Source organism: Pezoporus occidentalis, unplaced genomic scaffold (genome assembly GCF_034315485.1).
Source record: "Pezoporus occidentalis ecotype Australia unplaced genomic scaffold, CSIRO_AGI_Poc_V1 ctg39, whole genome shotgun sequence".
In the NCBI taxonomy this organism is placed as follows: domain Eukaryota; kingdom Metazoa; phylum Chordata; class Aves; order Psittaciformes; family Psittacidae; genus Pezoporus; species Pezoporus occidentalis.
The window spans coordinates 3,150,179-3,162,818 of record NW_026915713.1 but is presented as its reverse complement, the minus strand read 5'-3'; the positions used below and the strand labels follow the sequence as shown (position 1 = coordinate 3,162,818).

General features: G+C 37.5%; 1 protein-coding gene across 1 annotated transcript in view; it reads left to right on the top strand.

The window, feature by feature from the left end:
* The window catches only part of CLVS2 (clavesin 2), a 55,973-nt gene extending 43,638 nt beyond the window's left edge, over positions 1–12,335 (top strand). Inside the window, exons 3-5 of the mRNA XM_062632395.1 lie at positions 689–799; positions 3,880–4,100; positions 7,362–12,335. Coding sequence (XP_062488379.1) covers positions 689–799; positions 3,880–4,100; positions 7,362–7,449 — 420 coding nt within the window. The 3' untranslated portion in view covers positions 7,450–12,335. The remainder of the gene's footprint in view (positions 1–688; positions 800–3,879; positions 4,101–7,361) is intronic.
* The last annotated feature ends 305 nt before the right edge of the window (positions 12,336–12,640 follow it).

Genomic DNA, 12,640 nt, shown 5'->3' with positions numbered 1-12,640 from the left:
TCTGTAGTGAGTTGTATGCCCCTTGTATTTTTCAGCACGGAGAGACGTTCTTGTTTCAATACAGATTCCTACATTATCAGATTCCTACATTATCATGCAATACAGATTCCCTACATTTAAGCTACCAGAAAGCCTCTGACTATGTGACAAGAATTACTGTCATGGATATTGCATAACAGTTTATGCATAATGTGTAATGCATTCTCGGTTGTATGAAATATGGAGGATATTAGAGACATTTTGAGTAGTAGTTTAGATTTACACTTTTTTTTTTTTTTTGAGGTGGAAACGAGACAGACATTTCTAGTGCCCTTCAATGGCAGTGGAAGATCTGAGATGGTTGCAGTTAAAAATTAATGTAGTCCATAGAAGGGGAAGAGAGAAAATTATATTTCATAGATGGATTATGGCCAAATCATGAATATTTAAATCATTTCTGGAAGTTAGAAATGCCATGCTGCTATTTGAATACCATAGCTGCCTTAGCACGCTTCCTCACTGCTCTGTCCAGGGTGTGTTGCTGCTTGGTGTGGAAGGTTGGAACTCAACAATTCTGAAGAACATTTCTTCTTTTTTTAAGGTTTATTATTAAAACTAAAGCATTCAGGAAAAAAATAATTATTTGATGTGTGGGTAACTTCTCTTGAAAGCCAACCTTCATTTTATGTATTTGTTTTTTGACATACAGGACAGCTTTCCAGCTCGGTTTGGAGGAATACATTTTGTCAATCAGCCGTGGTATATCCATGCCCTCTACACAGTTATACGTCCCTTTCTAAAGGAGAAGACACGAAAAAGGGTATTCTGTTTAATTGTCTATTACCTGGCAGTTGTTCAAGCAGGTGTATCATACTCTGTTAGAGTAGATATACACAATATACCAGCTTGCTATTGGTGGGAAGCATTTAAATACATTGGCACTGTAAAGGGTAACTGTTTTGGAAACTTACAGAGCACATTCCTTTAAGGACACAGTCAAGCAGTGCATTTAAATGTATTTTAATGTAAGCATGTGTTTTCTCCTGGGGGTTATATAAAAAATATTGCCAACATTACCATTACTATTAAGATTATATTCAATTTCCATTACAATTATTTGTGTCTTTCTTTTTAAGAAAAGACGTAGTGAGTACAAAGTCATTTCCTCATGTGATTTCCTTGACATTAGCATGAACTAAAATACACAGCTGGTATATAGTAGTTTGCAGATACTGATTTGAATAAAGCCAATGAAAAGGAATTTGGGTAGATGCATCTGTACATAAGCACAGTCTCTGAGATGTTGCTGAATTTGCAGCATTTGCATCAATGCAATTAAGTTAGAGCTTGGTGGTGATAGCACAGAGGATGATATTATTTCTGTAACAGGAAATTTGTCACCCAGGAAAACACAATCAGCATCATGTGCAAAGCCACTACAAAGAATGTGATGATCCTTTTTTTTTTTTTTCAATGGGATCAGCTCTCTAAGCGACTGCATTTTTACTCCTCAGTCTGCAAGGGCCACAATGGTCCTTGGCAAGTAACTGAATTTTACTGACAGATTCTGCTTGAGAGGCCTCTGTTATCCACAGGTTTTGAACTATAGATCACAAAGCCTTTTATGTAATATCTGTTATAAATATGCAAATGGAAACCCATTTTGCAGGGTTCAGTTGCATTCAGTTGACTACAGCTTCAACAAAGAATATTATAATGCCAGATATGTTTGAGCCCTTTTTAAGTCAAGTGCTGTATATGCATAACCAGGGAGTAAAGTACAGCTCACAGGCACGTTATAACATTAAAAATAAGTGACAAGGCAGTTGAACATGGGTGCTTATCAGTTAACATCTAAATTTTTATTTAGACGTCTGAATCAGTGGCATGTATTTTCAGAAACACTGACTATTTACAACTGTTTTTGTCTATAGTGAATACCTGTAAGAAGTATTCTGGTGGTTAAATATTGATTTAGAGTCCAAAACTTAATGTCAAAATGTGAAAGTTATGCCTGGCACATAAGATTTAAAATCAGCTTTAAAACTACCATAAGAGGTAGAACAAATCATTGTGAAAAAAGCCCCAAAACCAAACCAAGCAGAATTTTCATCAGAATTTCATCAGGATCATTATTTATCTGTTTTGCTTATCCTGAATTATTTTGTATTTTTTAACATGTCTGGTGGATTTGCAACTGATGGCTATATTCCAATAAATGTCAGTACTAGGCATGTATAAAAACAATTGCTAAAAACTGAAACACTCCGTTGGAAAGGCACCATAAAACAAATTACTTTCACCATTAATATTTGTTCTTTCACACAAGGATAAATTTCTTTCTGTCATGGAAGAACATTATTGGGCTTGCATGGTCATATTAAGCTTCTTGTCTTCCCAGCTGACTGGAAGATGGGCTGAAATAGTGCAAGACAAGCATGTATTTGGTCTTTTTGTCTTTCATCCTTTTGAATTTGACTTTTGATAAATAGGGGTTATACCCCTGTCAAGGGGTTCCTCCAAGGTGAAGTGGAATGTGAACTGATAGTGCTCAACTGTCTGTGCTCACACCTCTGCTGACCTGTGAGGAACAAGAGGCAGTGTACAGCTCCTAAGAGGCAACATCCTACCTTGGCTGCTTCTGTGCTAGTCATTTAAAAAGGGTTGGGCACTGCCATTCCTACTGTTTAATTCTGTGGACATTTTCTGTCAGGGCACTGGCCAGTGCCAGATGGTACTTTCTTAGACATTGCCCAGGAACAAATTGGGGATGGCATGGACCAGTGAGAAGTATGGATGAGGTGAACTTGTTCTCAAGATGAAAGGAGTTTAACCATATGGATGTGAACTCCTAATCCCAAAGGGTGAATCCTGGCCCATTTTACTTGCATGTCTAAAAACAGCTGCTGTGAGCATTCTGTGCATCCATACCCAAGAGTAGACATTTTCTCCCAGTGGAAAGCTTGCAGGTCCCTAGTACCTGTCAGAGAAGGCTGTCCAAATCCAGAGGTGCTCTGTTTCTAGTGCTCATTGATCACACATTCCAGATATCTGAGAGGAAACAATAAACGTAAATACAAGTATTTATATACGTACATGTCATAATCACAGAATCATAGTATCATAGAATAGTTAGGGTTGGAAAGGACCTTAAGGTCGTCTATTTCCGAGCCCCATGCCATGTACAGGGACACCTCACACTAGACCAGGTCACTCAAGGCCCTGTCGAATCTGGCCTTGAACACTACCAGGTATGTGTAAAGCATATGTGAAAATCATTCTATGAGAACATTGATGGAAAATATCAAATAGTCCATTAACTATTCCCTCATTGTTGTCACAGGGATTATTTTACTGTTATTACTTATTTCATATATTGTCAAGTATGGATAGTAGTTCCTCATACTACTATATTAAGGAAGAAAATCTTTAAATCTTTCCAGTGGAGTTTTCATTACCCTGTACTATTTATCTTACTTACAGAACTTATGGCTGAATGCTGAAAATGAATATATATTCCTTAATATATATGGTGAATATTAATTTTATTTATTATGTTCTTAATTTATTAATTTAATTCACAGAATTAGAGCAAATAACAGGCAGTCTGTCTATCTAATCTTCCATCCATCTAGTTCTCAGACATCAGTTCTTACTCTCCTTAAGCCCCTTGCACTGCAAACATTTTAAGTCATTTATGCTTTAATCACTTTGTAGGTTTATGAACATAGTATAACCATGCTTATGACAGGGGTGATACGTGCCTTGGTGGCCATATCTGTTAGCCCAACACAGCAAGAATATTGTAACTGTACAATATCCTCTAATAATGATGATGTAATTTGGGCTTTGACTATTTTTATGAGACTGCTTTGTTTTTACCTGCATGTGTACATACAGATATTCCTGCATGGTAATAACCTCAACAGCCTGCATCAGCTAATACACCCCGAGATCCTGCCTTCAGAGTTTGGAGGAATGTTGCCCCCCTATGACATGGGGACATGGGCAAGAACACTGCTTGACCATGAATACGATGATGACAGTGAATGCAATGCGGACTCCTACAATACTCCAGCAAAAGATGTAGAAAAGGACCTCTCTCCCAAATCGATGAAAAGGTACTGTGGTCTTCTAGGATTGCCGTAAAGTTAACGTTTGCCTTTCTTTTCTTTTATGAAGATGCAGATAGTTCCCTCAGTTTATTGTTACACGAGCACTGCTTTTTTCCTTTTTAAAGAAAATCACTGTTGATTATGAGCCATAGAATTATTATACATGTGAGCTCAGTGCAACTAATTATTTCTGCAGTGCCATATAGGTAGTTTATGAAGTAGTGTGTTTGGAATAAGCTGATATCCCACCCCAGTGTGCAGTACATGTAAGAGAGGCAGTGCTAGATGGAGTGAGCCTTGGCTCAGAGGGCCAATTATCCAGCTGCGTGGTGATGATAACTCTTACTTTCATCATAGCCCAGTGCCTGGTATCCACCAACTTTTAGGTGCCAGGGCATTTACAGCATGTGAACATGCTGTAAACATGTTAGTCACAGTGACTGCACACAACATGAGAAAATCTAATAAGGAGAACCAGGACAAAAATCAGTACCTTTGTTATACTCCAGTCTGGTAAACATCCTGGCATTATTATATTCTATTTGAGAAGGTACAGTGTAATTGCTGCTGTATTTTACCATTCAAAATAAAGGAAAGTATAGGTAGAGATTAGTTACCTCTCCAGTAACTATGGAAGCAGTGAGGTGATTCACTTGGGAGGGGTAAACCTGGTCCAACCTTGCCAGGGCAGTAGAAGAGAAAGGGTAAAAATTACAGCAATGTGATAAAAAAGGTTGAGCAAAGCAGCAAAAGTCAGAGTGCAGCTCGCAGAGGGTAGGCCTAACAATGAGTCAGAAGAGAACAAACAGGGCACAAACCGATATATAAGCTCACTAAAATAAGATATGAATACGATATCCTGAGAATTCAGTTTCAGGAGATGGCATTTGATGTAAAAGCGAGAGAGTCTCTGGAAGCAGATAAAACAAGACAAAATATTTTCAGACTCCTCAGCCAGGAAGATGATTTTGGCTGGAAAATGTTGCACAGATTGGGGAGGACAGTGCAATTTTAAAGGGAGGTATTTTTGGGGAAATAGGGAAGAGACAACAGGAGATTGCCATAGGAATAAAAAAGGAAAGAAACAGTGAAGTTTAAGGATTTTGTGTTGCAAAAACCCCTACTGTGCATCGAAAGTGGGAAATAGCAAGACACTGGGTGGGTATGAACTAGGTAGCTGTCTCAGCAGTCAAGTTTAGCCTGTGGCTGTGTCCACCAGTGGCTCATGGCTGAAGAATCCAACTGGAGACCTGCCATCCTTTTCTCATCTAACCCTGTAGGGCAGATATCTGTGTTGATCAACTTTGCAGAGTATCTGTGTGTGACTTTGGTCCCTCACCTCTGCTATGGGACTGTAGTACAATCCTGTCCTACTGTGTTTTGGGAGAATTTATTCAGTAATGTCTGTGAAATTATTTGGGAGATGCAGACAAAAGGTGCTGTAGACTTACACAAATGTTTTTCCTTTTACATACCTTCATTCATAAATTGCTGCTGAATGGAATGAAGCAGAGCAGTAAATGCTGATTGAAAACAGAATCAAAATAATTTCTCCTTCTTCTTCAAGGCACTAGGGCTCCTGAGCTTGCAAGTCATAGATGAGGATTTGTTCAGTTCCATTTTCACATTCGCCTTGCCATCGGGGAGTTTGGAGGCCCTGGGAATTTATGGACAGATCTGCCTCACTGAGAATTTGAGGCCAGTTTTCCAGCCTTTCTGGCTCCCCTTCAGTTCCCCGGATGAGAACTGGAAACCTTTGCTGCTCAGACATTGGCAGCTGAGGAAGAGACTCAGCCGCCTATTAGTACTTACTTTCAGTTCAGAATTTTTGAAATTGGTATGCTTCCATAGCATTTTGGACCTTAATGAACTGGATTTTCCAGGAGTACAGCTTCCCACCAGCAAATTTTCAATCAGCTTTGCATTGTCATGGTACCATGTGAAGATTTTTAAAAAAAGAAATTGTAAATTCAGTGATCTGAAGAGTGTTCTAGATGAGGGTTGTGGTACAACTTCAATTAAAAAATAAATTTTAACTGTGTTTATCACAAGACAGACCATCAGATTTTAAAAGCTAATTTTCTTCATTTAGTATTAGTAAGAGAATGTAGTATTATCAGAAAAAGTTTTCACCTAGGCTGTAATTCAAATAGGTTTTTGTGATTTTGAAGTTGTGTTCAGATTTTTTTGTGGAAGACCAAATTGTCTCTTGCTGTCAGCATCATTCATTGGTTTTTCGTAGATGATATTAGTTTAGAAGAGTGAGCAACTGACTCTGTATGCATATCTCAGGAGATGTCAGTTTTCTCAGTGCTGTAGCCTTCCAAATGGACAAGTCTGTAGCAATAGTGCAGTCACAGTGTGCTTCCACTGATCAAAAATAGATGCCTATGTTGTAGAGACATACATGTGCTCTAGCCATCCAAATCTTCTTTATAGACGAGAAATAGGCATGAGATTCTAGCATGAGATTCATCTCACTGAAGGAAATGTCTAAAAGGTGTTGCTTTTGTCGTACCCAAGAAGTGTGCTTTTTGACAAGCTGAGACACGGGTGATGTAAGACCTCATATTAACACTACAGACTTTGTTTTTACTGAAGTATTTTAATTTTGCTGGAGGCTGGGTTTTCCTCTTTTTCCATCACACATTGTGCTGAATCAGAGAACCTGGGAAATTTTTACAATCATCATTGAATTTGCCCTTACCAGCCTTTCTTGTTCTATTTAGTTGAGCCGGTAAGTGAGTTTGACGGATAGGTCCACTGCTCCATAAATCCTACTGGCCATGGCAGAATTCCCTAGGGCTAGCTCAGGATGTCTCACTGTTGCATTGAAGTGCTATTCAGAAAAGGAGCAACTTGTGCTTCCAGCTAACACGTGCCACTAATTGCAGTGTGCCATTAGCCAGCTGGGTGGCTGAATTGTATCTTCTTTACCAGCCTGGTTCCATGTAACCTTCTGGTAGAGAGGGTCAGTGCTTAAGTCAGTAAAAAAGACAGCTTACTTTGTCCTCTGTCGTGTGCTGAAGAAAAGAGGATCCATTTTATTCTACCATTTGCTCTTATATCCACAAACCGAGCTTTTGAAGCCATGTAATCACTCCATTAGGGTATTTTCTATCCATCTGCAATGATCAGATGATTGGGTAATGCTGTACCATTATTTTTAAGCCCTGGCAGAAATTAAAATAGACAAAACAAAGCTTGAATTTTACCCTCATTTGTCTTGATCTAGAAATGTCAAATAAACTTGTTATCCCTCTGCAGATCTCAGTCAGTTGTGGATCCTGGAGTGCTGAAACGCATGGATAAGAATGAGGAAGAAAACATGCAGCCTTTACTTTCACTTGACTAACGGTTTCTGAGCATTGGACATGAACTGAGGTGGAAGACACTGCCTCTCAGCAACAAGCAAACCATTGGGAAAGAGTACCAGCTGAAATCCTATTTACTTATGTTAATGTAGCATGATGGCAGCAGGCAGCAGGTTTTACTATTCTGCCTGAATTCTGGATGCTCTTGGGTGAAAAAGAAGAGGAGAAAAGAAGAAAAATACAATGAAAAAAAAAAAAAAGAGGAATCAATAATTTATTCTGTAAGTGCCAACTTGTTTGTAAATACGATATAATCCTCCAATTTGACTTTGTAAGTTATGGTAAACAAATGCTATGGAAATGAATGACTATTAAATATGTCAGTGAAGTGCACCATAAAAAAGAGAAGAAAATGTGTGTGTGCTCACACATGCACACACATACATGCAGAGAAACACATACCGGACAAAGAAAAATATCAAAGCCAATTAAATATCCTTCTTATAGGAAGCCATATTGCAGCTACTGTATTGACTGCTGTTTTGTTTTCTCTTGCAATGCTCATATAGCATACAAGGATAAAGAAGGACTGTAAGAACCTAGAGATGCTGTAATCAGTTGAATATGTCCTAACTGTAGGAATTTATTTCCCAAATAACGTTATGTTTTAGGATTGTGATTTAGCATCAACCATGTAGCATTGTGAAAAGGTAACAGATGAGCTGGAAACAACTCTTTGACAGCTTTGGTTTTGGCTCTGTGGATCTGTGAGGTTTCTTCCTTAACTTTTCATTTACAGTTTGCAAATAACCTGTCTTGTTACCCTAATCTGGGTGTTGTCGTGTGAGACACATTGGAGTTACTTCTCTTGCATTTTGGGTGCACGTCAAGAATTTTTCCAGAACTCTGTTCTCCGTTGGAATGAGAAAGTAGTCTTCTAAATACAGCGTAATAACTGGTATTTGAAGTAAAGCGTGACAGCAGAGGTTAAAAGTTAATAACTGAATCCTGTGCACTGGGAGACTGGATATATATATATTTTTTTTTCCCAATCTCTGACAAGCATACAAGGTGACATTGTTAGACAAGTATATTTAATTGAAGGTTTATACAAGAAATCATACCTATTCAGTGTACTTAGATATATTATAGATTGTATATTGAGACAATGTCATTATTAATAGAGTATGACTTTCCATAGAACAACAGCATCCCACTCCAAGCAAGGATTAATATGAATAAGTTGTAGTCAAACATCTCAGCCTATGTGTTTAGGACACTTTTGTTTTGGTTGTATTGTAACTGTATATATTGAACATGTGCCATACTAGAGAAATACATTTTACCTCAGAAGGGCAGCAGCTTTTGCTAATGATTGGATAAATCACCTGAACCACAGGGACTATGTCATGTTTGTGTGCTGGTACATGTGCAGCCTGTTGTATGCTGAGTCAAGAATGCCATTTTGTATTAGGACTTAATTCTGCAATCAGAATGAGAAGACACAGGGTGTCCACCAAGACATCTGAATAGTCAGGTATTGTAAGAGCATGTCTTACAATAATGCAGGGATTAGTTAGAACACACTAACCACAGTGGAGGAGACAACTCAAAGCAACCCTGCCTCCCAAGCACCAGAGTTTAAAGAATTTCTTGTATCACATCAGTGATCACTGAAGTTTCAGTCACTGATTGTAAGTCACCTCTCCTCACCCAGGATGATTGCAGCTGTAATATTTAGTAGGTTGGGATGAATTAAGAGAGAGAGGAGAGTGAAATCTTGGAAGTGTGTTATCTCTAAGGTTTAAGCTGTAACTTCTGTGATGGCAGTTTGGTATTTCTCAGAGCTAAGAGAACCCTGTCTCTTACAGCATCACCCTAGATTAGCCCAGGCAGCACACTGATAAAGCTTTCCTACTTTGCAGTTCATTAGCAACACTGATAAATAGTGTATGCCCCAACACACCACTGCATTAAAGGAACTTTGATTAAGGAACTGAACAAGTCATCGCCTTTCTGCTCTTCTAATTTCATGATACATGTTATGAAATGCAAAGAGAAAAGTTAGGGAGCCTGAACATCTTTTCAGTCTGTCCTACAAGTTTTCAGTAGTAGAAATGGTTTTAATACAACTTCTACGGTTTGAGAGACTTAAAAGATTGATGAATTATTATATACTATTTTATTCAGTCCTATTTTACACATACCTTGTAACATCGTGCTGGATATGTGCGATTTGTCTCTAAGATTTGCATAAGTGCTGTATTTGAATGTATGTTATATATGCCCACACTTACGGTTAGTAGAATAGTATATTGTCATCAATCTGATTTTTAAATCCTTATCACATAAAACTCTAACATTGGTAGAAATTTTCTCCTTGTAAGGGCTTCAGGATTTCGTCAGTATCCCATGCGTATGCAAACTGTGACACAGTGGTGATCAAAATCTTCATGGATGATTTTAGATACATGGGCCAAATCTTGGTGCAAACCAGCACAATGCTGACTTCAGAGTACATGAGCTGTCTGGTCAGAAAATACAAATGCCTCTTATGTCCCCACAGAGCATCTTTGTAGGAAAGTGTATATCTATCTGCTCAACTGTATGAAGCTTAAAATTTGTTTTGAAGCTTATAGATTTTTTTTGTTTGCAAATCCTTTATTTATGCACTTAGATGTAATTTATGTAATGTTTTCTGATGCCTGATTTCAACTTCAAGTTAATGAGTATTAATATATTCTTTCCAGAAAGTGAAAGTAGGATATATTGTAATTTTGTGTAACTGGGACCTCATCTTTCACCAAGAACAAAACCTATTCTTTCAACAAGATCCTCACTGTTAAAGAGTTGGGCTATAGATTTTCTTGGCTGCAGCTTTTATTTCAATGAAGCAAATTCTGTCAGTGGTAACTGAAATAGTGACTTTGGATAAAAATATGAAAATTGATGAGAAAAATAATTATCCGTTATATGCTTTCAGTGTTCTTTGAAGGCATTTCTCTTTTACTCATCAGGGTACAAAAAGGATTTTCTTCACCTTCCCCTTGCTTGTAGAAAATCTTTATAGATAGGTCAATTTTTAACAGATTAAATTTGGACTGATTTTTTTCCAGTCTTTATTGTCATAGGAATCAATGCCTAGTTTTTATGGCAGAATTGAAATGCTAAAAATAGAATTCAAATGCTTGAGAGGGATTCTTCTTAATTTCTTACCTTTGTGGTGTAGTGGATAAATAAACCTTGTTGTAATTATGCATGCCAATATGCACAGAAAAAAAAAAAATCCTGCAATGTGAGTAACTTAGTAGAAAAAACAGATAGACCTCTCCGAGTAACTAAGTGAAAAAAAAAAGGAGGGGGGATGTGAGGGGAAGAGGAAAAAGAAATTGTAAAATCGATAGTTTCAGGCCTTTGGCAAGATGTAAAAATAACCCCTTACATGGTGTCTCTTCCGTGAAGCAAATGTTTAAAAATACATAGAAGAATTATGGAAACTTCCATGTCCAAAGCCTTCCTCCTGTAATCAAAGACGTCAATAGTCTCTTGGCTCTATAAAGCCAGGTAATCAGTCCCACTATGCTCCAATATATACATAGGGTCCCAATAGTTATTAGTTGTAAAATAGTTTGATGTCTTTACAGAAATGTAAATTTACTGTATAGCATATTTAAAAAGATGCTTTGCACTCTATAAACATGCTATGCCTAAACACAAAAGATATTTGTAAAGACATACATAAACTAAATATGAAATTAAAAAAAATAGAAGGGACCTCAAGAGGTCATTCATATGTGGAGGAGCAGGTTTGCTTCAATGTCTCTCTTAAAGAATTGTTTTAGCTCAGTACCTTGCATGGAATGCTCTTTGTATTATTTAATTAGAAAAGCCTAAGCACATCTGACAAAATTGTAACCTGACAGTATTTTATTCACGCCTTTTATTTACCTGTTTCGTTTGGGAAATTCAGAAGTTTGCCAAGTGTCACAAGAACTACCATTTAGAACTACCTGGGAAAATCTTTGCAATAAGCTTTGGTCATGTCCTTGTTATTATATTGTTCCTGTTATTATCAGCCTATGTATTCATCAAAATTTTTGAAAAACTCATGTTTGAAAGAGCACGGAAGAGAGAAGAGTTCAAAATCAGGCTTCAGGATTTTCTGAAGAATATTAAAATAGTTTGGGGAGGATGTGCTGAATTTGGTTTTAGTAATCTTTGCTTGCCCATGGGGAATGTCCTGCTGAGCTATCAACAGCATTGGGTGCCAGGACAAATTTGGAAGACAAATGTCAATGTGAAAGGCAAGAGCAGATGTCTCAGAAGATTGTATTGAAAAATCAATCATGTGGCTAGTTGTATCATGTCCTTCTGAAGAAAGGAATTTTACAAGTAGCTTATGAACCTGTATTTGTGGTGCTGAGAATAGTACTTTTGTCTCCTCTTTCTCAGGTAGCAAACCAGAAACACAGCCAGTTAAAGACATTAATATCTCAATGGAAGATATTCACATTGTGTTTATATATGCCAAAAAATGAAGACAGACATCTTGATCCCTCAGTCTGGTTTGAACTGCAGGACAAAATAATGTGTCCCTACATTGTGTAAGAAGAATGTCTGGTTCTTCAGTGATGCCTAGTTTCTTTAGAAACCTAGCTAAACATTTTACTATGAGAATTTTACAAACCAGGGGTGATCTGCTTTCCTGTGTAGTTAAATCTGAATGTATATTTTACCACTTCTGCTAAGGAATTAGTAAACACTGAGTTTTTCCTTTAAATTAAATGCTTTTCTTCCTATATAATTGAAGAAAAAAAGGTAGTTTACTCTGAAGACCCCTGAAATGAAATCTTGGATGCATTGTGAACTTGGTCAGGAAGGATCTCTTTTTGAGGGCCTTGAAAGATGCTTCTTGTGTATTAACTATGCAAGGAACACTGGCATTTTACTTAGAGGCCGGCTTAAGTGACCACAAATGAAAGTGCAAGCCAGGTAGATAGAAACCCACATCCTGTATAGACTTGTAACCTTAAATGATCATGTCTCACAGGTCTGTATTTAGCACATGGACTTGGACCTACCTTTCAGTCTGCATTTCAGCTTTCAGTTGTGTGGGAATTTTTGTCCTATCAGCTTTTGAGATCTTAAGTTTTCCCCATCATGTGGGTCTGTTGTCACAAAATGGCATTTCCCCCTGTTAGATTGCACAATTTCCAGTGATTTTGTTGTTTG